This window comes from Adiantum capillus-veneris, chromosome 10, assembly GCF_014529385.1.
Source record: "Adiantum capillus-veneris isolate H3 chromosome 10, ASM1452938v2, whole genome shotgun sequence".
NCBI classification, from domain to species: domain Eukaryota; kingdom Viridiplantae; phylum Streptophyta; class Polypodiopsida; order Polypodiales; family Pteridaceae; genus Adiantum; species Adiantum capillus-veneris.
The window spans coordinates 20,125,676-20,153,210 of record NC_140940.1 but is presented as its reverse complement, the minus strand read 5'-3'; the positions used below and the strand labels follow the sequence as shown (position 1 = coordinate 20,153,210).

The following is a 27,535-nucleotide window of genomic DNA, read 5'->3' as shown; positions in this document are numbered from 1 at the left end:
GTGTGTGAGAGAGAGGGAGAGCGCGAGCGCGAGCGTGTGCGTGAGAGAGAAGGGCAAGGGAACCCTGTCAAACCAAGTGGCAAGAAGGCAAGCAGATAACCAACCTCCTCGAATGCTTCGGGAGGTTCTCATCTCAGGTTTGTACATATCGCAGTTCCTGCTGAACTATGTAAAGGTCTTGTATATGCGCGCGCGCCCATGTTTGTTTTTTATAGTTTTATAAAGGGGTTGATGGCCTCATATGAATACCTTATACGTGTAGTAGGTTCATTTCTCTTTCACTGTCTCTGTCTCCAGACAGAAATGGTGGGCACTGGAGGGCTGGTGGGAGCAAGTGCTCTCGAGGAGGAATTGTGAGTGTGTTGTTGTGGTGTGGGAATGCACTTCTCACGTCTATGCATGTCTTCTGCCTTTGGCCTGACATCATATTTATTTCTCTTGTAAAAAGTAGTTTCTCTTAAACATACTTGCGTTGTAAATTACCTGCAGAAACCACAGTAACGTGGTTAGGTTGCGGGGACTTCCTTTTAGTGCAACAGAGTCAGATGTTGAGGAATTTTTCAAGGGCTTGGAATTGGGTCCTGATGGAATTGTCATTTGTGTAAACTTTCAAGGTACTTGTCCCCTAAGGGACATCAGTTTCTGAATTTACTAGCAAAATCAACATTCAAACTAGAATGTTTTTTTATCATTGGTAATGATTGACACGCAGGTCGCTCATCTGGTCAAGCCTATGTGCAATTTGCATCTGTAGAGATTGCTGATAAGGCGCTTGATCGAAACAGGTGAGCAATACAAAACAGTATTGACATTATAGGAGAATACAGCTGTTAAAATCCATGTCATTGAACAGGGGGTAAGTGTTGACAATGTAGCTGCTAAGCTACACATCAGCGAACAGTCATTCCGTGTTAGTTGCAGTTTGAGAATGTAGATGAAGTAAAAGAATGCAGCTGTTGAGTTCCTTGTTAGTAAAAGTGGTTGAGTATTGCACACTTTGGGATTGCAAAGAATTTATGAACTATCTTATTGTTAGTGCAATGCACTATGGATAAACCATGTTCATAAAAAGAACATGAAAATAGCATGACTTTGTTGTCTGCTCATTTACAGTACAAGAACTGCTTGCAAATATTTTAGCAATTCAAAACAGTATTAACATTATAGGAGAGTACAGCTGCTAAAATCCATGTCATTGAACAGGGGGTAAGTGTTGACAACGTAGCTGTTAAGCTACACATTAGCGAACAGACATTCCGTGTTAGTTACAGTTTGAGAATGTAAAAGAATGCAGCTGTTGAGTTCCTTGTTAGCGAAAAGTGGTTGAGTATTGCACACTTCGGGATTGTAAAGAATTTATGAGCTAGCTTATTGATAGTGCAATGCACTATGGATAAACCATGTTCATAAAAAGAACATAAAAATAGCACGACTTTGTCGTCTGGTCATTTACAGTACAAGCACTGCTTGCAAATATTTTAGCAATTCAAAACAGTATTGACATTATAGAAGAATACAGATGTTAAAATCCATGTCATTGAACAGGGGGTAAGCATTGACAACGTAGCTGTTAAGCTACACATTAGCAAACAGTTAGTCTGTGTTAGTTGCAGCTTGAGAATGTAGATGAAGTAAATGAATGCAGCTGTTGAGTTCCGTTAGCGAAAAGTGGTTGAGTGTTTCACACTTTGGGATTGTAAAGAATTTATGAACTAGCTTATTGATAGTGCAATGCACTATGGATAAACCATGTTTATAAAAAGAACATAAAAATAGCATGACTTTGTCGTCTGGTCATTTACAGTACAAGTAAAGGTGATAATCTTGTTCTTCCTGTTTGGACAAGCAGCGAAGTTGAGGTCACATATTGTCAAGTTTGGATCTTTGCTCTTCGTAGGTTTATAGTAGTATTTTTTTTTCGATTTCATATTTAGCTTACCTAGGACTTAAGAATGTGTTCCTTTAGAAGTTGTTGTGTGAAGTTTGATTTCTAGGATTAAGTTTTTAAGATGTCTTATCCTTTTTTGCTTAAAAGTTGAGTACTTATTTTAAGCCAAGTAAGTTGCGTCAACTTATTTTACGCATGCCTTTTCTAAAAACTTTTTTAAGTTAATAATGTTTTGTTTTATCTAGTTTTGTTTCGTAGCAAACAAAGTGGTTAAGTTTGTTTGCTTGTTTGTTTTTGTTTTCTCTTTTCTTTTCTTGTGTTCCTTGCTTTTATAGTTTTATGAGTGCTTTAGTCCCTCTTATAATTCGTGAGTTCAGACTATTCTGAACTTATGAAGGTACATTTACAGTACAAGTACTGCTTGCAGTTTTTTTTAAAAATCTATGTACTTAATAAAGCATATTATCATTTACAGTGCCATTGTGTGCAGGCAACACATGGGTAGTCGTTACATAGAGGTCTTTAAGGGACATCCATCTGATATGCAGGTTATCTACATGATTAATACTGATTCTTGCATATGTAAAAGAGTTTAGATGAAGGTACTGGTTGATCACTGTTGTTTACACTGTTTTGAATTTCATCAATAAGGCTGCATTGAAAATGGTTGGGAGAGGAAGCTCTAATGCCAATGAGAGTGCCAGCAACGCTAACACAGGGTTATCAGGCACCACAGGAACAACTGATATGGGATATGCAGGTGTTTTGCGCATGAGAGGCTTGCCATACAGGTGGGGAAAATGTTTTTTCAAGTTTGACTTAACTAATTTTGTTGTTTGCAATTAATAATTTGTAGCGCTTTTATGCAGTTGCACTCTGGCCGACATTAGTGTGTTTTTTCAAGGCATGCAGATTGTCCCTGATGGAATTTTTCTATGCTCTCATGGAGATGGTCGACCTACTGGTGAGGTGAGCTGGCTGATGGTTCCTCATATATATATATATATATATATATATATATAGAGAGAGAGAGAGAGAGAGAGAGAGAGAGAGAGAGAGAGAGAGAGAGAGAGAGAGAGAGAGAGAGAGAGGCTGAAGAAGAAGAATGGCGAGGACAAGCAGGAGGTAAGGGAGTGGCCGAAACTTGAGAGGGAGCAGGAGAGTTAACACTGGGGGCAGCATGCGGTGTGGGTTGCTGACGAGGACGGAAGGAATGATTACGACCCACTGTCTGCCATGCAGTCTCAGTAGGAGCTGAAGCAGAGGGAGGAACATGGAGGGTTGAAGCTCGGGGAGCACCCGTAGGCTGCTGAGGTGCTCGAGTAGTAGGAGGAGGAATCGGCTGTGGACGCTGACCACGTGGCTGAGCATGAGTGCCAGGAACCGACTGTTGATGTCGCCGATGACGTGGCTGAGTGGGGCAATCTCGTGCCAAGTGTCCCATCTCGTGACAACGTAAGCACTGTCCTGGGCGGCCAGTGACCACCATTCGGCAAGAGTAGTCTCGATCGCGCACAGCCACAGTAACTGTATCTGGTAATGAAGTATCCCCAAACACGAGGACCTGAATGCGAGGTGGACCAGATGAGAAGATGCAGGAGCCTGGAACTACTGTGCCAAAATGAGCAGCAATCATCTGAAGGAGATGCTCATCAATAAAATGGAGAGGCATATCCGGGAAGGAGAGCGTCAGAGGGAATCTGGGAATAAGGTGTCTACTGTCAAACTCCTCAGTAGTAAACTCTAGATACCACCTCGTCAAGTATATCATCCTGCGATCAAAGAGTATCGGAGAGCGAGCCAGGAGAGCCGAGGCAGTGGCGGGATCTGAAAGACGTACCATGAAGATGCCTCTGCCAAGGAATGTAAGCTCCGAGACCCTTCCCTGAGTAGTGTCCAATGCAGTCTGACACCAATCACGTATAGAAGATCGAGGTGGAGACTGTCCAATCATCCTACCAACTAAGGCATGCTGTGCCAAGTGTTGTATTTTGGAGTCAATGCGTGTCAACAGGTCGCCAGTACAGTCCACGCGACAGGCAAGTGGTGATGGAGCGCCGTGTGTAGCACTCGAGACCGGCAAAGCCGCCATGAAGAATGGGCGAGACTGGCAAACTGGAAAAGCAAGACCCGAAACGAAGGATGTACTCTCTCTTTCTCTCTCTTCTCTCTTTCTCTTGCAGGTGGTAGAAGGAAGCGCGCTATTATGGTTTAGGAGCAATTAGGGTTTTGGAGCAGTTAGGGTTTGTCGGCTGTTAGGGTTCCGCAGAATTAGGGTTTTGGTGCTGCCATTTGGCTGGACATCATTCACACCTTCATTTGGCAATGGGATTCTTCCTCAGGTACATCTAGAGCAGTCGAGGCTCGTCGATTTGACTTCCTTCGGCGTTGGGCCCGATCTCCACTCTTCTTCACACTTACAGGTGGACAGATTACATGGCATTATGCACCTCCTCGGTGGTTTCTCCTCCACTCATCACACAGACCATCATGAGATTGTTCTAGTCGAGTTGTCACTTTAGTGGCTCTCACCCTTACATTCAGCTTGTACACCCCACGTGATAGGCTATTTTGGCATCCGTTGGGGATTATATTGTACTCCGTAATATACAGCCCTGATTTTTCCAAAAAAAAGAGAGAGAGAGAGAGAGAGAGAGAGAGAGAGAGAGAGAGAGAGAGAGAGAGAGAGAGAGAGAGAGAGAGAGAGAGAGAGAGAGAGAGAGAGAGAGAGAGAGAGAGAGAGAGAGAGAGAGAGAGAGAGAGAGAGATGAAATGAAATGATATATTAACGTCTTTAAAAGGCCAAAATGACCTATGAGACCAATCCGTTACAAACTTGTGAACCTGGTACTGTATTTGAGTATAAAAAAAGAAATACTAAGATGAAGCTAGAAGTGCTATTAGCTCGAATTGTGTGGGGTATGTGTGATCACTGGTATAATCGGTGCCCAATACAAGAGAAAGATACAATGGGTGATGGATCCATGCGCATCTGTACTTTGGATGTCGAGATAGTATGGCTCGAATCCTCTGTTGTCTCCGTTGATGCTGTGAAGCTTCTCTTTACAATCGTGGGTGTCTCGATCTCCCTAGTTCCAATGCTCGGTCAATGAGAGTACTGCGGGTGTGAGTATGAGCTGAGCTTTGTAGTGGTGGCTGCTCCTCTATCTGTCCAGTGTTTGGTGTGAAGAAATCAGTAATCTGTCTCTGGGATTATCCCTCTCCAGATCTCCTCAATAATCTATCTCTGTGTTTGTGTAACTCAAGTAGATATAGGCCAACACATCTCTAGTCCTGATAGCTCATGACTCGAGAAGAGTCCGAAGCCTTCTTTGAATAGATAGTGGAAGTGACCCCGTAACTCGTAATACAGTGCACTGACATATATAATGTGTCTTTGCTTTTGCTCTGTATGGCATGATTGCATGGGCGAACACTTTTAGCACGTGTTTGACCAGTCATTTTCTGAGCTTGGATTGGTGCACGCATTTTTAGCCATTTTTGGGCTTTTATGTTTTTTGCACTAGTTACACATTTTGCCCTACCTAACCTAAGATTCTATAAATAGAATGCTTAGGATCTTGTAGTCATTCAAATTGTGTATTGAGAGCATCATTTGCAGAGCACTTGTGTTTTCTCTCTCTCTCTCTCTCTCTCTCTCTCAGCTTTTGACCACATTAGGTCCTCTTTTCCCCATATATTCAGCCATGATCTCTCCCTACATACCTTCCTCTCCCAACCACGATGTGGACTCTCTATTGCGAGGCTCATTTCAGCCATTTTTGAGCATGGAGAGTCACTTATGAACTCCACTCACACCACGTGACATGTTCATTTGGTCCCATAGGTCATATTTGACCTCCCAGGACGATAATAGAACTATCTATCTAGCTATCTATCTCTCTCCAGTGTTTTCGGCGCGCGGGGCTCACACTCTTTCCGTTGCTCACTCTCACACGTGTCCCACAATTAGCACTTTATTGACACCAAACATTGACTTTTTCCTTGACAAAGTAAGATTCACTTCCTCAAACCTAGACAAAATTTTATCACAATCATTTATGTGATTTGCCACAAACCTGCGGCACCCCCTGAGATCCAAAGCTTCATCTTTCTCACCTTCTTCACATCCTTTGATAGGCAAATCATCAATTAAAGGCATTGTGATTTGAGGAATAAAGTCACGTAAGACCTTATTCATTCCATTCATCATATGTGCAACTAAGTTGGTTGCTCCCTGCGGCAAGGTTTACATTCTTACCAAACCTAAAGTGTCCTCATGGTTGTCCAGTCTCTACTTCAATTGCAAGCTGAAATTGATCATATCTTGAGTAGAGGTCCCCCATCGAGTAGATTGCCCTCCCTGCAAATGTCTTTGCAAACGCATCCACAATCAGACCTGTGCCTACATTTGCATATCTTGGATGAGAGCACCATTCTTCTTTGGAACCGAGAACCACCTATTTGAGTATGGAGCACAAGAAGGCTCCAAAATCCCCATTTTTATCTTTTCATTCAATAGCTCTACTAACTTTGGTATATGAGCCTTTGGAAACGGAATAGGCCGTAGTTTTCAAGGTATTGTAAAAATTACCATAGGAGCTACAATAGAAGGATCAACACATCCTATCTCATGTGGCTCAAATGCATAAGCCTTACCATGCTTTGAAAGCATTTCTTTGAAGCACTTTGTCTCCTCCTATGTTAGAAACTCGTCGCAACCTATCAACAACTCTTGAAAAGACTCCTTTGTCTTCGAAGGTGTGTCCAATCTTTTTAGGATTTTTCAAACTTGATTGCAAAGAAGTCGGCTCAATCTTTTCCCTGTTGTTGGGTGGTAAGGGTAAAGCTATTGATTGCACCTTCTTTGCTACAATCTTGTATGTAGTTTCAACATGGACCTCTGGGCCAAGTGTTTGTTTGAAAATTTGGTTTTCTTTAAAGGTTTCTATGACTTGATACATTTCCATAGAGCAACCTTCACAACTTCATTCTCAAGATGCAAACTAGATTTTATTATAGCATCAAGCTTACCCATAGTATCTACAAAAGAAACTTGCTCACACAAACCCAAAATATTTTCAGTAGGCTCTAGTAACCCACTCTCTTTGATGCCTAGTTGTACATTATGTACATATTGCTTCTCACATCTCTTCAAATCTTCAAGTTTTGTAAAACATACTGATTCATTGCTTGTTACCAAGGAGCCCGTAGAAAAAGTTTCACCCATTTTTGGATCAGACGAGACCTTTTTCTTTCTGTACCATTGCAATCCCGCTTTACAATGGTACTTTGCCAAAACCCATCATTTCCTTATGATCATGAAACTCTTTACTCACCTTTTGTAGAGGATATCTTTGAGATTGTCACAATTTTTTTCATGGTTTACACAAACTGCGAGAAATTGAACAGTAGGTTTACCAACTTTTCTTCGTATCCTGGCATAAGCTAAACTATTACCTTTTGTTTCCATTTGAACTCCCACAATGTAGGGCTGCCCAAGGATAAGATGATAGGGAGACATGTCCTCTAGAAAGAAATTTTGTTCAACCTTTACATCACCTATTGTCACTATTACACTTGGGCATGCTGCATACAATTCACCTCATGAATTGTTTGCCACTTTGACCATCCAACCATGTTCTGTGTCCATTGGCCATTTGTAAGGTGCAGCGGAATGAATGTTTGCGCTTTGCTCAAGATGAGTGGTCCGAACTGTGCTCAAGGTTCCTTTTGTTCTTATGAAAGGGAGAGCCTTTCGTTCTTAATGAGAGAATGCTATGATCACAAACAAAGTGAATGGAGACTGTGCGTGCAAGTGTATGAGACTGAGAGATAGAGAGAGAAGAGAGATACGACACCAGAGACGTTGTAAAACCCTCCTCCGAAGGCCCCACTCTCGTCGGCGAGAGTGGTCTACTATTGATTGCACAAAGTGGTACAATGATGATGCATGGAAACTGATGCAACTTGGGATTGTGTCGGTGACGACGACGGGGACGGCGACGACGACCTAAGGGCTGAAATCTGCAACCTTCTAACTGCGGTCCACAAACGCTATCTGTTGAAAATCTGGGGCTGATTCGGGCTGCTGAAAACGCTGATTTGGCTGCTGTTTTTGAGGGCTGAAAACGCTGATTTGGTATGCTGTTTTCGGGCTGAAAAACGCTGAGTATCTGCAGGGATGTTAGGGCTTGAAAAACGCTGTTTTACCTGCTGCAAAAACGCTGCGCTGTGTTGACTGCTGCAAAAACGCTGTTTTGACTGTGGTCGCTAGGGCTGAAAACGCTAAGGGAACTGTTGCTGATCTGGTGGTTCTGCTGGCGACGACAGGAAATGGTAGATGCAAAGGCTACCGCGGTCAAGCAATGGCTGAAAACGCCAAGCAAGATGGGGAGGTTGGCGATGATAAAAAACGCTAGGGCTTATGGGGTTCTTGCTGAGAGAGAGGGAGTAGCTGTTGCCAAAGGCTTGTTGTGCTCCTTGCTCATCTGCCCAAGAGTGCTAGCTTTGGTTTGCTTATATATTTTCTTACCCAAATTGCCTTACCTACTTTTGTTGGGAAGTCACTTAAATTAATAAGTGAAAAATGTCAAAAATAGGGAAAATAGGCTAAATGCATTGGAAAAATCCCCTAACTGATTCTAATGGATTCTGATGGGAATACTGATGATCATGTTGTGTGCAACCAGAGGATATGCATCTACACTAAGTGACTGGGCATGCATGGTCTACGAATAGACTCATAAAAAGTGCCAGATCACTTCTAATCTAGACCGACTGGACTGACTGAACTGATCATGCTGTAGCTTGTCCAGGGACACATAGGGTTGATGTGTGACGTGACATCCTCTCCTTTTCAAAGTGAGGTACTGGTACCGAACTGTATGGCGTCGAGGGAGACCACCAATAGCATCCGGAATCCTGGAAGGGACTCTTCGCCGGCCCACTCTGATGTGTGGATCGTGCGGTACTTGAACTTCATAAAGGTCTGCAACGCTTGCTTCTCTGGGCCGCGCCAAAAGCGACACAAAGTCTTCTGTGGCTCCTTCAATGCTTCAACTTCGTCTAGAGTCATGCTTCTTTCTTCTTCAAGAATCTCCATGGCTAAAAATCCTGAAACCATTTCTAACACAAAACCATGAACATACCCATTCCATGTAAAGTGAGTGGAAAAAATATTGTCTTCGCTAAAGACTGTGTATGCAATGTAGATGAACATAGAGACGGAGTGACAACCCTTTCATCAAACACATACAAACAATGAGATCGAATTTTTCTCTTATGATCGAGAGCAATCAACTGTGGCAAAACACAATGGAAATGCCGACGCTTGGTGCTCATACTTTCATGTGCTCTTTCGAAAACTGTGTCATGCCAAGGAAGAGACATGGAATGTGACTTCCTTACATACATACTTTTCAGCTTTTCATGAAAAATCTGCATACATTCGTGCTCATCCATGAGAGAAACGTGCTCAACATACAATATGTCATGCCTAGAAAAAGGGATCACATAACGATGCTGACTAAAATATAGGAAACAATCACGAATGGAACATTCGAACAATGCGTGCGTATCAATCATGCGAACACATAATACTTCCTGTGAGGTTCGTTGGACCTAGGCTCGAGAGCCAAGATCGCTTCTTCGGGATCTATCGAATCTTCTTGTGGTGGATCTGTGAACCTCGACTCGAAAGCCAAGATCGCTTTTTCGTGATTGATCGAATCTACAACGAGGTTAGCTTCGCTAGAAAAAGCATCCACTAACACATCATCCTTGTGAACAATCACATTATCTTCATGCAACTCCTCATGCTTGTGAGACATCACATCTTGATCATGCAAATCATCATGCTCGTGAGAAATCACATCTTGATCATGCAAATCATCATGCTTGTCATTGTCATTCAACTCATCATGCTTATCATAATCATGCAAATCTTGTGTGTCATGCTAGGGAGAAAAAGAGACTGAGAGAGTCTCCGTCTCCTGAATCTCTTGTATCTGTGCCGGCACTTGAGAAAAGAGTCGCAAGAACTCTTGCATGTGTCGCTCGCGCTGTTCTTGTCTTGCCTTTCTTTCTGCTTTGTCTTTTGCATGCCTGCGATCCATTTCTGCTTTTCTTTCTGCGTGTCTGCGCTCCATTTCTGCCATTCTTTCTGCATTTCTTGCTTCGCGTTCTAACTTCCTTTCCATAAACATCTGGTCTACAGCCTCCATAGGAGTTAGGGCAATCCTTGATGTAGATGGGGAAGGGGGAGGGTCGGAAAAACCTCCTAGTGGGAAAAATTCTTCTTCGCCTCTCTCATGCTCATCACGTCTAAGCGAAGTATCCATTCCGCTTCGAGTGATGACCATTCTGAAGTCGTGGGTTCTTGTGGTCTTGGGTTCTTAAGTTCACGAGGAACTTGGGTTCTTGGGGTTCTTGAGGGTCTTGAGGTTTTCTTTCGCTTGCAATCTGTGTTTGAGAAGGATCTTCTCTTCACTTGAGTTTTGCTCTTTTCCGTGGGCGCACCCCTTGGCGGCCTTGCGCTCACACCAAGGTTGCCTTTTCCCGCCTCACGTCGATTGGCCGGCCGTTAAGTGCACGGTCCGCTCTCAATGAGTGAAAAGAGACACAAGGGGAGGTTGGACAAGCTCCCTCTTTCTTGGGTTTCCTGTCACTCTTCAAAAACAGGATTAGGAATCGACACGCCCAAGCGAACTTGGGTTCGTGCGACCGCAACAAGCAAAAAAAGAATAAAATTCTTGTGATTCTTGTGGCTCTTTCCTTGAGTGATACAGAACACAGCCAAAGCTCTGATACCAATGTTAGGTGCAGCGGAATGAATGTTTGCGCTTTGCTCAAGATGAGTGCTCCGAACTGTGCTCAAGGTTCCTTTTGTTCTTATGAAAGGGAGAGCCTTCCGTTCTTAATGAGAGAATGCTATGATCACAAACAAAGTGAATGGACATTGTGCGTGAAAGTGTATGAGACTGAGAGATAGAGAGAGAAGAGAGATACGACACCAGAGACGTTGTAAAACCCTCCTCCGAAGGCCCCACTCTCGTCGGCGAGAGTGGTCTACTATTGATTGCACAAAGTGGTACAATGATGATGCATGGAAACTGATGCAACTTGGGACTGTGTCGATGACGACAACGGGGACGGCGACGACGACCTAAGGGCTGAAATCTGCAACCTTCTAACTGCGGTCCACAAACGCTATCTGTTGAAAATCTGGGGCTGATTCAGGCTGCTGAAAACGCTGATTTGGCTGCTGTTTTTGAGGGCTGAAAACGCTGATTTGGTCTGCTGTTTTCGGGCTGAAAAACGCTGAGTATCTGCAGGGATGTTAGGGCTTGAAAAACGCTGTTTTACCTGCTGCAAAAACGCTGTGTTGACTGCTGCAAAAACGCTGTTTTGACTGTTGTCGCTACGGCTGAAAACGCTAAGGGAACTGCTGCTAATCTGGTGGTTCTGCTGGTGACAGGAAATGCTAGATGCAAAGGCTACCGCGGTCAAGCAATGGCTGAAAACGCCAAGCAAGATGGGGGGGCTGGCGATGATCAAGAACGCTAGGGTTGATGGGGTGCTTGAGGGGTTCTTGCTGAGAGAGAGGGAGTACCTGCTGCCAAAGGCGTGTTGTGCTCCTTGCTCATTTGCCCAAGAGTGCTAGCTTTGGTTTGCTTATATATTTTCTTACGCAAATTGCCCTACCTACTTTTGTTGGGAAGTCACTGAAATTAATAAGTGAAAAATGTCAAAAATAGGAAAAATATGCTAAATGCACTGGAAAAATCCCCTAACTGATTCTAATGGATTCTGATGGGAATACTGATGATTATGTTGTGTGCAACCAGAGGATATGCATCTACACTAAGTGACTGGGCATGCACGGTCTACGATAGACTCATAAAAAGTGCCAGATCACTTCTAATCTAGACTGACTGGACTGACTGAACCTTGATCATGCTGCAGCTTGTCCACGGACACACAGGGTTGGATGTGTCACGTGACACCATTTACATTTGTTGTAGAGACTTTTTGACATTATATTTATTTTAGTTCCATGGTCAATTAAGGCAACAAATGGTTCTTCAAGATCACCTACCTTGAACAATGTCTCTGTGTAGCTTGCGCCCAGTGGCTTCTAGAATAGTGGCTCCTAGGAAGGCCTTGAGCTTCTTCCCCATCATCATCAAATTTTACTTGTCTTACCATCCAAGAAGATTGTGGCATCCTACAATAGCTTCATCACCTTCTTTAGCTTGAACTTGTACTCCTTGTGTCTTCACAGTATCACCTTCAGCTTGTGGACGAATAACCTCTCCAAGTGTCTGTCTCTTTCTCTTGATGACGTCGATAATTTCTTCATGGAACTCATGCCAAGCACCTCTCCGAAAGTAAACTCAACTTTGCTATTCAAAATCCTCTCCTCTAGCACTTTCTTCAAGTTTGTAGCAAGCTCAATGTCAGATTGTAGTTTGTAAGCTGGTCCCTTTGGCTTACCTTTCGTTGGCTCTTTCTTCCCTATTGTAGACTCCTCCATGGTCACTTCTGGTGAAGGTGTCTCTTGTTTTGGCGGTGCTCGTGGAGGTGTTGCATCATTCCTTCCTCCACTTCTTGCAGCTCTTTTTGAAGGACAATCACCATTTTCATGCCTTCGCTTTTCCTCTACAATGGCTTCATGGTTTTGGCAGTTTGTGATGTAGGCATGCACAGACATTGAGTCCATTGGATCACTCCACCCTATTTCTAGACGTATGCAGTCACCTGCTTCATGTAGAATCTCTTTTGTAAGTTTTCCTTTTTTAGCTAGTTCCATGACATTTGGTCAAAGTGCCCGAAATCTGAGTGCCCACATCCAACCTATAAGATCCATTACAATCCTAGGCTGCCGTCTTTAGTATGGTCCCATATGTCTCACACCGTCATGTAAAGCGTCGCTCTACAATCACCATCCGACCATCTCTGTAGAAGGCAGTCTTTCCCTTCTCCCTTGTTGATGTATTCTCTGGCATCACCTCTCTCATGTGAGCTAGTTGCAAGAGGGTGAGATTATCATTGAGAAAAATACCTGTCTTCTTGAGGGTTGGCCTCTTCTTCAAGAACTCCTCCTCCACCAAGGAGGGGAAACGTAGTATGAGTGCTGTTTGCTTTGATGACTCTTCCGTGCCTTCACTCCTCTTGCCCACCCTCCATACCTTTGTGTGTAGAGGCTTCTCTATTCCTCCTCCATTCCCATCATGGACGTGAGGCTTGTGATCTCTTTTTCAACATTATTGACATCCTTGAGGCCGGTGACCCTCACTTGTAAGGCACGTTGCCGCCTTCTTTGCTCTTCTTCGAGGGTCATGTTAATGATGGCAGGTGTAGAAGAAGCCTCTTTACCTTTCCTTTTCTTGGCGACCTCGATCCATTCCTCGGCCACTTTCTTTTGTGTCTTGGTGATGACCTCGACCCAAAATGACTTCTTTTCCTCCTCCTCCTTGATGACCCGAACTTGTTCTTTCATTGTGTTTAGCTCCTCCATCATGGAAGGCTGAAATTCCCCTTCTTCAAGTCGCCCACTTTTGACTTGAAGAAGCTCACCTTGGAGAGAGAGAGAGAGAGAGAGAGAGAGAGAGAGAGAGAGAGAGAGAGAGAGAGAGAGATGGCTCGTGCTACTCGCGGCAGGCTTCTCCTCACGAAGGCTACCCCTTGCGATGGCTGCACATCACGGAAGTCTCCCACTTGCACTGGCTCAGGCTGCTCCTCGCGGCAGGCTTCCCTTGTGCGGACAGCTCCCTCGCAGCCCTGTGATCATCTGCCCCTACCCCGCCATCTATCCCTGCCCTCCTCACGCCCTGCTCAGCCATCGAAACCAACTCCATGCAACTTGCGCCCCTTTTCCATGACCATGCTCCCCTCTTTTCCTTGCTGGCTGGTTTCCCCTCCGTCTTCGTAGATCACAGCTTCGCGAGCTTTTTAACCGACAGCGCTGCCCCTGCTGGCTACTGCTGCCCTGCCGTTGGCCTATGCTTTTCTTTGCTTCGTGGCCTCTCCCTCAGCTTCTCCATCTTCAAGCCCGATTTCTAGGCTATTGCCCCATCCTCTGTAATTGGAACAGGCATCACTTGCCAACGGAAAAGACCAAGTTGAACAACTTTAAGCACTTCAAATAACAAATGAACTGAAAGAGATGTACGACTCATGGGATGGGGAGTGGCGGAGTTCCAACCCGAGAGAGCACTGGCCCCAACCTTGGCGCCCTTTTCGATACTCCTTTATATTGCATTGACATGGTACAACTCCCATGGCTCTGCTCTGCATCCCCTGCGTGTAGATTGCCAGAGTGAGAGCCCATGGGTCATATTCAAAGGCCCTTGGGCTCAAAGCAATTTACATGAAAATCTTCAAGTTCGAAAAGCATATGGTCCCAAAAGCGTGGAACAATTGAAAACGCAGAAATCCGTACACCTGCCACGTCATCAACAGCAGTGTAAAACGCGAAAGTCCGTACATGCTGCTTCGTGGCACTGTCAGCGCAATATGTAGAATTCCATATAGGTTTGCCACGTCATCATCCGTTGCTTGCACATTGACATCTGTGTGTGTGTGGGGGTTCTGATTTGCCTTTAGTCACTTCACTTGGGCCACCATCGGACGAGGTCCCATAAGTTGGTGGGAACTCCTCTTTCAAAATAGGCCACTCGGCAAGACTTTGCAAGTTGGTAAAACTTCTTATGCTGCTTCTGGGTCTAGGTACCTCGGCCGAGATCTGCAAGTAGGCTTGATACGTCAGCGATTTGTGACATCTTCCTCGACAGGAAGCCCGTTCAGACAAATGTTTCTACCCGGAGAAGGTTGCCTTTGCAGCTTTGCTCCCCCACCAGCTGCCCCAAGTGGTGCTACAGACTCCCTGATACTTGTTCGGGCGTTTCTCTCTATGTTAATCCTGCTCGTTCGTCGATGCTCTAGTCTCGGGTTTGGTCTTTTCTCTTTGGTTCTTGTTTTGTTTTCTTTTGTGGTGGTTTATGCTTTCTGCTTTTGGTCTGTGTGTCCCTCTATTGGCTTGTTTCTCGGCGTGCGTGAGAATGCATGTGTGTGCGTATGTGTATGTGTGGAAGCATGCCTTTAGAGTTTGTGTATGTGTGCTGCTTGTTGTCCTCTCAAGGCTTGCTTTCAGGTGTGATGAGTGTGCGCGCGTGAAAGCTTGCCTTCTGTTGCAGCTTGAGACCACTGATACGGTCTCCACATGGGCATGACCTCCAACATGCTCTGAGAGCATAGATCTGGTGCATCTCCTCCTTGCTAGATCTAGATGTGGATCTAGATGTCGGTCGAGGAAACCTGCCACTGCATGGTTGCAAGGGCCATTTATAGGCTGCCCTGAGATGGTACTGCACCGTAGAGATGATCTCCAAGCATTGCTACTGTTGCCCACCAAAAATGCTAGGGCTGAGTGCTGCCCTGTGGCTGGGAAAGAAAAACGCTGGGCTGCATGGGTAAAACGCTAGGGTTTCATTCACCCTGTGCCCACTGCGCCTCCTAGGGGGCACCCTGTGCTCCCCCAAAGCTTGCACACAATGCTCTCCCCAAGCGCTCCTACCCTCACCTATATACCCAAGAAGGGTCAGGTCGGCCAGCCAGCCAGCCATCATCACCAGGCATAAAATGGGGGAAGTAGGGAAAATAGGGTGGAGATGTAGCAGATGCCCAGGGAAAAATACCGGCAAGGATGGGAAAAATACTCCCACCGTGGAGGAGCCTAATAGCCATGGAACAGAGCCAAAACCCAGGCCTGAACTTTAACAATGCTTGCCATGTTACAACTAGTGACAATGCTTCCCACTGTGTCTTCCAGGTGATATCTCTTATACCAAAGGGCGGAAATTCCTCCTACGTATGACAATGGAGGCCATATGGGCTCGAATGATCATCAGTGCACGATTACATCATTTCGTGTGAGATATTACTCATGCTTCTCAGACTGGTTTTGTCACCAGCGTGTGACTACTATCTATCCTTTTTGTTGATTTCTTTCTTATTATCTATTTACTTTCACTTTTTGGAAACACCCCTCAGAAAATCTAACTGCCCTGCATTGCATAGCTAGTGTGGAACTGTCCAGAGGGAGTCCAGGCCTGAGGGCAAGAGAGCACTAAGGTTGGACAAAGACTATGGTTAGCCAAAGTGGGGTCATTGACTAGCCAAAGTGGAATCCTTTGCTACAGAGGCTACATTTCAATTCTGGGTGTGGCCGCAGTGTACAAAGAGGGTCGGATGACCTAGAAAGATACAATGGCAGCATCTCCTAAAATTTAGGGAACTGCTATTTTGGGACCTGAAAATGTGTTGACGTCATTACCTCCGGAATGACAAGGGGAACATTTTCTTACTCTGCCGTGAAGTCAACTGGGCAACCGGCTGGGAGATTTTTAGGCGGCAACCCCGAAACGGGAAAATGCTTATAAATGTGCCAAGTGGCACCTTCTGGTGCACTTGCCTCATGCAACAAGAAGTGGCGCTGAATTTAGGAGGGGGAGAGCCTCATTTTCAGTTTTTGTCTCAGGTTAAGAGCTATGGAGTGCTTGCTTTCCCTCTTATGCACAGTGCGGTGCTAGGAGTGATGCCCTGCACGCTACGCACTGCCCTCTCTCTCCCCTTTGGCAGTATGTTATGCCCCTCTAGTGGGCTTTTCATTTGACCAATGTACAGTTGTGTGGGTTCATGCGCGATTGCTGAGGCAAGAGCCTCTTGCACAGGTACTGGATTAGCTAGCGGCTAATCCCCCCTCAGGTATAGGTGAATTCGGAGAGGTTTCACGCCAGAAATCTCGTCCGATTCAAAAGGCAAGTAGCCCTACAGGTGCGGGAGCTCGAGGACTTGCTAAGGATGCGACCGGCACGCGAAACGGAGCCCGAAACAGTAAATTACAGCTTGCTGTGTATTTTTGCAGGTTTAGGGTTTTGGCCTAAATGGACCCTAATACCCCCAGGAGGTTCGGGGACGCAAGGGGACCGCTGTACAGGTGATCTGGCGTATTTTCAGGGCTGGAAACAGAGAATTCAGCGTGCTGCAGATTCTCGCCAGGTTTTGCAAAGTGCCCGTATGCGTCGGGAAAGTCGGCCAATGCGTGGGAATACTGACTGTGAAGGGTTCTAGTACAGTTATGTTGCCGAAATCAAGCCAGAACAGTCAAAATTCAGCCAAGGTTGTGCGGGGCAGCTTGGAAAGAACCACAGCGTATATTCCCTCTTTTAAACAATAAAGAAATACCGAAAGGGGCGCCTAAGTTAGGGGCCAATCTGGTGTCGGTTTTCTCATACAGGTGCATTCTAGCATCTGTATCCCATTCCCCTCTCTTGTGTCACTATAGCGCAGGTAAAATAGACGACTAATAATGGGTGAAAGCTAAATCAAGGTTTAAAGTAAAGTCTACCGCCCTTTTTGGATTGAACAGGCCGGTTTCATGGTTCCATCGACGGGACTAAATCACTTTTTCCCATAGAAGTGAGCCTTGGTCAGTTTTGGGCTTGAAGACACAGGGGATCATAGACCAGACACAGGGAATTGCAATTATGGCTGACAGACCAGATGATGTGACTAAAGAGGTTTCCTCTTCACAGGGTCAACAGACACATGAAGTGGGTGATTCCTCAAGACCACCACAGACAGATGACGATATATTCAGGACCTAGTTGGCTACTGCTGTGGCTATGTTCACACAAGTAATGCAGAACCCGAGGTTTTTAGCCTTTCTGCAACCTCCTGTTCCGTCTCAGCAAGTTGGGTCACTGGATCATATTCAAAAGCCTGTTAAGGCTCGAGCACAGGTGATTCATACCGCACAGTCAATGGAAACACCTGTACACTTGACGGAGAACATGCAGTCTCCACAACCTATGCCTAAAGTGCAAGAACAGGTGGCTGAGATGCCAGTCTTTCAAGCTGTACCAGTTCAGCCCGCCACCTTTCAGCAGCCTATAGCTGGTTCTAATGGGCAGGGAAGCAACCTACAGGCTATGCAACAGGTCTTCCCACCACCTTCAGTACACCCTGGCTATTTTGGAGGTGGATCCGTATTCCAGAGCATGGTTGGTCATGCACCTGGAAATCAGTTTTACACGCCAGGAACAGTGTTTGGGGGTGCTCAAACGATGATGCCTAACCCCATGTATGGTGTCACGGGTATGCTACCAGGGTTTCAGAGCACTCATGGCCAATTTGGGATGCCACAGGCAAATTTTGGTATGGCTGGAATTACAAATCAGTAGCCAAATATGGCATTTCCAGGTCAAGTTAATAGCGGCCAAGGAACACAGCTGAACCCTAATAGTGTTCCCATGTTTCAGTCACTTCCATATGACAATCTAACGCCGCTGGAGAGGCCAACTCCGTACAAAGAAGGTGGCAAAGGTGTGTCATTCACGACCTTTACAGGGTTTGATGACAGGAAGAAGGCTCTCTCATTCCTCCAGCAGTTTGACAAGGCCTATGCAGGGGGAAACTTTACAGAGGCTTCAAAGGTCCGCAAGGCAACCACTTTCTTGACAGGGAATGCGGGACAATGGTGGACAACTTTATTGCTTCAAGGGCAAGCTCCGTCCACATGGATTTACTTCAAGCAGATTTTTGCAGCAGCATGGTTATCTGATGACTTTGAAGCAGATGTCATGACAGAATGGCACCAGCTAAATGTTGCCACTTGCAGAAATCTGGATGATTACAATCGGAAGTTTTGGAAAGCTCTACTTCCAGTAACTTCCTATAGGTTTGTGCCATTGATAGAACAGATTGAAAAATACTGTTGTGGCCTACCTAAAGGATTGAGAAAGTACTGTACGAAGACAAAAGTCACTACTTTGACGCAGCTCATCGAGGTAGCAAACACTGGCAATGGTTTGCTCAAGGGAGAAGATTGTGAATTTAACACTGGCGTCAAGGCAGGATCAGGCAAGAAAAATTCAGCCAAGAAGCATGTTCCCAATGAGGCTCCTAAAGGGACTCAGGAGTCAGCCAACGCAGGGAAAGACAAAGCTACGGCTGAATCAGAAAAAGGACCAGCAAAGAAATGGAAAAGACGTTTTCCTCGCAAGTCAGAAGAGCAAAAGAAGGTCTTGAGGACAGAGAACAAATGCTTTATTTGTGAGCAGCCTGGCCACATTGCTTACAATTGTCCTACAAAGAAAAGGCCAGCTGATTCTGAAGACAAGGAGGACAAGAAAGGAAAGAAGCCCATGGCTGGTCTAGTGCCAGATATGGTGGGCGACAAGCCAAATTCAGATGCAAGTGAGCTTTGCAGAGCATGGGGAAAGGTCAGGGATCAAACAGTGCTTATCTTCTTTGATCTAGGTGCCAAAGCCAACTTCATTTCCCCAGAATTGGCTTCAAAGTTGGGAATCAGACCTGAAGAGATGGGGTATACAACAGAGGCAGGTTTGGCATGTCCTGGCCATACAGAGGTTGTGACACCCATCATTGGAAAGTTGCGTCTACATATCCAGTCCTATGTAGATGCTGAAGAATTTTACATCATGCCATTGGACGGATGTGATGTGTTGTTAGGTATTCCTCGGTTGTTTCGTGTACAGGGAATCATGGATGCCTACAACAAAAAGATCACTGTACAGAGCAGGGGAAAGACTCACATTCTGGATGTAAAGCTTAAAGGGGAGTCTATTCCTACTGTAGCAGCTTCTGCTATTACTTCTGTAATGAAAAAGCATCTTTCTGCGTACTTGGTTTTTGCACGTGAAGTGTCAGATTGTGATGAATCAAATTTATCTATGCTAGATAAAGGAAGGTCAATGTTTTTACAACAGTACAGTGACTGTTTTTCCGATTCATTACCGTCTCAATTACCGCCAGAGAGACCCGAGGACCATGCGATAGATTTGGTGCCAGGCAGTAGCCCACCAAATAAGCCTCCGTACAGGGTTAGTGCGGCTCAGCAGAAAGAGATAATGGGCCAAGTACAGGAGCTGTTAGAAAAGGGGCTGATTCAGCCGAGTTCATCTCCATTCTGTTCTCCAGTGTTGTTGGTGCAGAAAAAGGAAGGCTCATGGCGTATGTGCATAGACTACCGTGCACTGAACAAGAATACCATCAAGAATAGGTTCCCTATACCTAGAATTGATGATATTATGGACAAATTAGAAGGAGCAGCTATGTTTAGCAGGATAGATCTAAAGAGTGGGTACCATCAGATCCGCATTAGATCAGAGGATGTGCACAAGACTGCTTTTAGAACGACGTTTGGCCTTTACGAATTTTTAGTGATGCCCTTTGGTCTCACAAATGCTCCTGCTATGTTCAATAGGATGATGGACAGAATTTTCCGTCCACACCAGCAGTTTGTTGGTACATTCTTTGATGACATGATAGTCTACTCAAAGAATGAAGAGGAGCATAGGCATCACTTGGCCATTGTGTTCAAAGAGCTACGCAGTCATAGGTTGCTCATCAATGCAAAGAAAAGTGAGTTTTTTCTGGAAGAGATTCACTTTCTGGGACACATTGTCTCAAAGGATGGTGTCAGAATGGATCTTGCAAAAGTTGAAGCGATCAAGTCATGGCCAAATTTGAAGACGGTGCATGATGTCCGAAGCTTTTTGGGACTATGCTCCTATTACAGAAGGTTTATCCGAAATTTCGCTGAGATTGCTTCACCTTTACATGCTCTTCAAAAGAAGGCAGTCACCTTTAGATGGACACAAAAAGAGATTTCAGCTTTTAATCTCTTAAAGGAAAAGATGACTTCAGATCCAGTCATTGTGTTGCCAGATCTTAGGAAGTCATTTGTGGTCCAGTGTGATGCCTGCGGTAGTAGCATTGGTGCAGTGCTAATGCAAGATGGCAGGGTAGTAGCCTATGAGAGCAGAATTTTGCAAGGGCCAGAGATGACCATGCAGGTCTATGGGAAAGAGTTACTGGTTGTGATTCATGCGCTCTTAAGTTGGAAACACTACCTGCTAGGTGCAGATTTCGTTGTCCAAACGGACCATCAGACCTTGCGATACTTCTTGACACAGACAAAGTTATCTGAGAAGCATATGCGATGGGCAAATATCTTGTCCATGTTCCATTTTCAGATCGTGCATGTGGAAGGCAAGAAGAACGTTGTGGCTGATGCCTTGTCAAGGAAGCCACAAATTTCAGCTGTGTCGATTCCTTATCATCATGAACTAGATGATATGAGAGAACAGTATGCAAATGATGAAGATTTTGCAAGGGTCTTCGAGTAGCTAATGGATGGACAACGTCATGAACACTATCTTCTCAAAGATGGGTTCATGATGATGCATGGCAGATTGTGTGTCACAAAGCCATTGCGACGCAAAGTCATGGAAGAGAGTCATGTCCCACCATATGCAGGGCATCGTGGTATCGATGCTACAGTTAAAGCGGTTGAGACATTCTTCTATTGGCCTACATTGAGAAGGGATGTGGATGCCTTTGTGCGAGAATACCTAATATGCCAAAAGGTCAAGTTTGACAGGCAAAAGACACCACGGTTATTGTAACCACTACCTATTCCAGATAAACCATGGGAAAATATTGCTATGGATTTTATCTTTGATCTTCCGAGAACGCAGACAGGAAACGATGGTATTTGGACCATTATTTGCAGATTTAGCAAACAGACTCATTTTATTCCTGTCAGGAAGAAGATAAAGCCAGATCAGATGGCACGCTTGTTTATGAGCAATATTTTCAAGTATCATGGCATGCCACAGTCGATTGTTAGCGACCGTGATCCACGCATGACAAGTTTGTTCTGGAGAGGCTTGTTTGAGAATATGGGCACCACGCTCAAATTCTCTTCGTCATTTCATCCTCAAACAGATGGGCAGTTAGAAGAGGCAAATTCTACTGTCCTAGATCTGCTAAAGTGTTATGTGTCAGAGCATAAAGGAAAGTGGGACCAGTATTTGCCATTGGTGGAGTATGCATACAATAATACAGTGCATTCATCAATTGGCAAGGCACCCTTTGAGATAGTTGAAGGTGGCAAGAAAGTTCCTCCCATACTGCATACAAAGGACAAGATATTTGAAGCAGATAAGTATGTTCAGGACATGGATGAAATGTACAAGAAGGTCAAAGTGGCCTTAGAAACGACTCAGGCAAAGCAAAAGAAAGCAGCTGATCGTCACCGTCGTGAAGTGGTATATTCACTTGGTGATTGGGTGCTTTTACGCTTTGAAAAGGCAAGGTTAAAGAAGATGAAGGGCAAGGAAAGACTGTTTCCAAAGCTCAGCATGCGTTACTATGGGCCTTTTCAAGTGTGCGACATAATCAGTGATGTTGCGTATAGGCTGAAATTGCCTGACAGTTGGAAGATTCACAATGCGTTTCATGTGAGTCTTCTCAGACCCTATGTGGGTGATGTGCCAGAAGATATGCCAGCTGAAGATCAGCCGGAAGTCGAGGAACTTGACGAGATCTTGGTCCCTGAACAGATTTTGGCACACAAAGAAAGGAAAGTGAAAGGCAAGGTTGCTAGGCGTTACTTGGTAAAGTTCAGAAACTATCCACCAATGGATGCTAAGTGGATGGAAGAAGGTGAACTTGCAGAGTCACCAACTGTGTTATCACTTTACCTGGAAGCCTTCGATTTGCAACCTACCTTGACCCCTTGAGTTTCAAAGCTACATGGATTGTCAGTGTGACAATGGCTTCTGAAACAAATGATGTACATGGTATTTAAAGTGAGCTCAAATGAAATACTTGTTACATGAATGTTAGAGCTGTACAGATTGTCAGTTTGGCAATTGCTCTTATGGAATGTCCAAAAGTTTGGTTAGTGCTATAGAAGTGAGTATTTCTTGTCAGTTTTTCAAGGATACAGTGATTGCTTCTATTGAAGAGTACATGTGTAACTGCATTCTTAAACTGTCGGTTTGGGTATGCTCGAAAGTGTTACGGGATCCAACGTGTACTATAAGACAGTGGCAAAATGTGCAGCTACCATTTTGTCATTGGAAAGTTAGTGACTCAAAGCAATGGCACAGTGCGAAGCTACCACTATGTCATTGGGACAGGGTTCACACGCAGGCAATACATGAGTCGACGAGGTGTTGAATACACCAGGGTTGACAATGAGCATGTATGTGTCGTACATGTGTCAACAGGTGTTGAATACATCAGTGTTGACTAGGAGCATGAACGACATAGATGCAAACGAGGACGTTTGAGATTTCAAGAGGGGGGTATGTCAAGAGCGTGTGACTACTATCTATCCTTTTTGTTGATTTCTTTCTTATTATCTATTTACTTTCACTTTTTGGAAACACCCCTCAGAAAATCTAACTGCCCTGCATTGCATAGCTAGTGTGGAACTGTCCAGAGGGAGTCCAGGCCTGAGGGCAAGAGAGCACTAAGGTTGGACAAAGACTATGGTTAGCCAAAGTGGGGTCATTGACTAGCCAAAGTGGAATCCTTTGCTACAGAGGCTACATTTCAATTCTGGGTGTGGCCGCAGTGTACAAAGAGGGTCGGATGACCTAGAAAGATACAATGGCAGCATCTCCTAAAATTTAGGGAACTGCTATTTTGGGACCTGAAAATGTGTTGACGTCATTACCTCCGGAATGACAAGGGGAACATTTTCTTACTCTGCCATGAAGTCAACTGGGCAACCGGCTGGGAGATTTTTAGGCGGCAACCCCGAAACGGGAAAATGCTTATAAATGTGCCAAGTGGCACCTTCTGGTGCACTTGCCTCATGCAACAAGAAGTGGCGCTGAATTTAGGAGGGGGAGAGCCTCATTTTCAGTTTTTGTCACAGGTTAAGAGCTATGGAGTGCTTGCTTTCCCTCTTATGCACAGTGCGGTGCCAGGAGTGATGCCCTGCACGCTACGCACTGCCCTCTCTCTCTCTCCCCTTTGGCAGTATGTTATGCCCCTCTAGTGGGCTTTTCATTTGACCAATGTACAGTTGTGTGGGTTCATGCGCGATTGCTGAGGCAAGAGCCTCTTGCACAGGTACTGGATTAGCTAGCGGCTAATCCCCCCGCAGGTACAGGTGAATTCGGAGAGGTTTCACGCCAGAAATCTCGTCCGATTCAAAGGGCAAGTAGCCCTACAGGTGCGGGAGCTCGAGGACTTGCTAAGGATGCGACCGGCACGCGAAACAGAGCCCGAAACAGTAAATTACAGCCTGCTGTGTATTTTTGCAGGTTTAGGGTTTTGGCCCTAAACGGACCCTAATACCCCCAGGAGGTTCGGGGACGCAAGGGGACCGCTGTACAGGTGATCTGGCGCATTTTCAGGGCTGAAAACAGAGAATTCAGCGTGCTGCAGATTCTCGCCAGGTTTTGCAAAGTGCCCGTATGCGTCGGGAAAGTCGGCCAATGCGTGGGAATACTGACTGTGAAGGGTTCTAGTACAGTTATGTTGCCGAAATCAAGTCAGAACAGTCAAAATTCAGCCAAGGTTGTGCGGGGCAGCTTGGAAAGAACCACATCATATATTCCCTCTTTTAAACAATAAAGAAATACCGAAAGGGGCGCCTAAGTTAGGGGCCAATCTGGTGTCGGTTTTCTCATACAGGTGCATTCTAGCATCTGTATCCCATTCCCCTCTCTTGTGTCACTATAGCGCAGGTAAAATAGACGACTAATAATGGGTGAAAGCTAAATCAAGGTTTAAAGTAAAGTCTACCGCCCTTTTTGGATTGAACAGGCCGGTTTCAGGTTTTGTTTAGGACTGATGCATCCTAGACCATGTTATATGAGGCTGTTGAGTGGGCGCCTGAGTCAGGTCAATCTTTCAGGCTAACCTCACTGTTGAAGCCGATTTCATCTTTTTTGAGGCTGTTGACTGGCTATTATTCTTCTCGACTTTGAGAAGGGTGGATTGGGGTTTATCGTGGATTCATATAAGTATATATTTCTTAGAGGCAGAGGATGGGCTTTCTAGAGCAGTGGATTGCAGGTGCTGCGGCTCTATATTGATCCACTTCTAGCGCTGTCACTATCAGAGGTCATATTGGTTGATGGCTTCATCTCTCTCGCTCTGTTTGTAAGGGATGCCTGCTGGCCTGGTATTTATTCATATTCTTTGCTGAGGCCATGATCCTTACTTGAGAGGCGAGACATATACTGAACAGTTCACGTGCAGTTCTCACTACCTTGGCTTGGCCAATGCTCACGTGGTGCCAGCACCACAAGTCCTTCTGTTTTTTGGTGGGAGTTGAGGACTGTAAGGGGATCATTCTGTTCACATTACCAAGTGCGTTTTGTCAATCCCCAAAGGGCATGGAGTAGGAATTCGTATCGACCAAAGGTTGTTCAGAAAGCAGTTTTTGAACGTCTTCTGATTTGATGTGAATCTAATGATGGCCACTTTAACTATAGCAATGGGGTCTTTAAAGTCTATCCAAGGTGTCATTGATACCTGGAATGGGGAACTGGTTCTTTATTGTAATCTTTATGATCACACGACAATCAGTGCACATTCATGAAGACCCTTTTGTACAAGTAGCACTTGAGAGCAATAAGGCAAAGAACTGGGCTTAATATATCGTTTACGATAGATGCGAATAATTGTTCTTATTGTGCGTATTTAGTTTGACTGGAATGCTTGTGATAGAGGTGTCACGTTGAAAATTGCTCATGTTGTTGGATCTTTTCTTGTTGTAGGCATTTGTGGAATTCATTAATGAAGAAACGGCTTCACAGGCGATGAAACTACACCGAGAACCAATGGGATCTGTAAGACCATTTGTTTACCCTCAGGAAAATAATTTTAATGGCAAGTTTATATCTTTGATTCACCATGCTGTAGAATGATTTGGTAAAGTTCGTTTCTACAATAGTTGTGGTTTTGATTCTAGACCTTCTTGTCAGCGCTATGTGGAGCTTTTCCGAAGCACTAAAGGTGAGATGGTGTCGGTTGTGAAGCAGCAGATGTATGGTCTTTCTTCACGTATGGGGGGATATTCCAGTCATGGACAGGTGAAGTTTAAGCCTACAGGGATTCTCACTGAAGGTTTTTTGTGAGCCTGTTTGTAACTACACTCTAGTCTTTTTGATCAGATACCAGGAATGATGGGTGCGATTGGACTGCCTGGTTTGGGACTAATGAACTGTGCTGCAGGAATGGGGCTTAGTAGCATTTTAGATGGAACGATGAAAGACACTTCTGAAAATGTGTGCGTAAAGATGAGAGGTCTTCCATTTAATGCGGAGAAAAACGATATTGTCAAGTTTTTTGAAGGATACGAGATTGCTCCGAATGGGATTCTTATTGTAACTGGAGCTGCAGATCGTCCGACTGGAGAAGCTTTTGTAGAGTTCATGAGTGTGGATGAGGCACAAAGGGCAATGGAACGGCACAAGCAAAACATGGGCTCCCGCTACATTGAACTGTTCAGAGCGACCAAGAGGTATTGAGTGTGCGTCGTCTCTCAGGAGAGTCCAACAATCTGATTTGTGATGACTCATTCACCTGTGTCATTTTCTTTCTCAGTGAGTGTTTGCAAGCAGTGTGGGGTTTTCCAGGGTGTAGAATGATGGATCCGAGTTTCCAACTATTGTTGCTACAGCAACAGGTAGTTGCAAGCTTGGTAGGAGCATGCTAAAAATGCCTTTTTTGTAGTTTTCTCACAGAAGCTGTTGCTATTTTTCTGTTCAGGCTGCAATGGGCGCCTTTGGTATGGGTGGATATATGGGCAGGCAACGAGAGGCCTGGGCAGATTTTAGTAATGAGGCAGCTAGCTTCTATCATGGCAAGGGTAGGCTGTCAGGTTCAAGAGGTACAGCTGCTTTTGATCGTTCTGGGAATTTTCAAGGAGCTCAGCACAATCCTATGGTAAGGATTAATCCTTATTTTGCACCATGTCACTTTTAAAGTTTATGGGAGTGACCTTTTGCTTGTGATACATTTTTGCAGTCCTGATGCTGGTACCTAATATTGTTCCAGCTACAAACTTCTCGTCTGTGTCGATCAATGAGGGCTGAACAGACGTCTCTACCTGATTCTTCAGTGTTACCCAGGGGCCAAGGATGTGGGTGATAGGTCGTTAAATTTTGGCATCAGCAGCACGTAATGGAAAGCCTCGTCCAATCAGGAGGCTCTCTTCAACCATGTCTTGAAACCAGAAGTGAAGTTGTGGATTCTCGCTGAATGAGAATCTCAAGGATGAAAACGTCTACTTAAAACTCCAGATTTCAATGACGCTGAATTGTGTAGCCATTTAGAACCAGCTAGTTGAGGCTCCAAACAGAATAGTAGGACCTGATCATTCTATGAAGGGTTGATTCCTCTAATTGTAAAGTTTGATATGTAGCTTGATATACCACATCCAGCACAAGCCTGGCCTGTAAGGATTTTTTTTGGGTGTGTAATTTCATGCCACGTTCTTGAATATATTCAAGGTGCAGCCATTGTAATCAATGAATCACTGTTGCTCACAACCATTGCAATCAGCGAATTGATGGTGCCAAAGCTGCTCATAAGCAGTCGCCGCTCTAGATCGGTGTCTTTTTAGTTTGGTGTGCGTACATGCATTTCCGCCGTCAACATGCTCATGCTGAGATGAAATGTTCTATTAAATGACCTCAAAAGGCCAAAATGACCTTTGAGACCAAACTGATACAATCTTGGTGGATCTAATACAAATGTCTGGGTACAAGATAAAATGAAGGAAAATAAAAGATAAAGCTGATA

The 27,535-nt window shown here is 44.8% G+C and overlaps 1 protein-coding gene across 1 annotated transcript; it reads left to right on the top strand.

Moving 5' to 3' along the window:
- On the top strand, window positions 1–27,258 carry LOC147448522 (uncharacterized). Its single transcript, XM_086521092.1, has 13 exons — window positions 1–137; window positions 298–353; window positions 490–614; window positions 713–785; window positions 2,379–2,436; window positions 2,540–2,679; window positions 2,758–2,857; window positions 25,507–25,578; window positions 25,714–25,821; window positions 25,903–26,252; window positions 26,336–26,417; window positions 26,501–26,677; window positions 26,759–27,258. The coding sequence occupies exons 2-13, from the start codon at window positions 304–306 to the stop codon at window positions 26,762–26,764; spliced, it is 1,341 nt and encodes a 446-aa protein (XP_086377218.1). The 5' UTR covers window positions 1–137; window positions 298–303; the 3' UTR covers window positions 26,765–27,258.
- The last annotated feature ends 277 nt before the right edge of the window (window positions 27,259–27,535 follow it).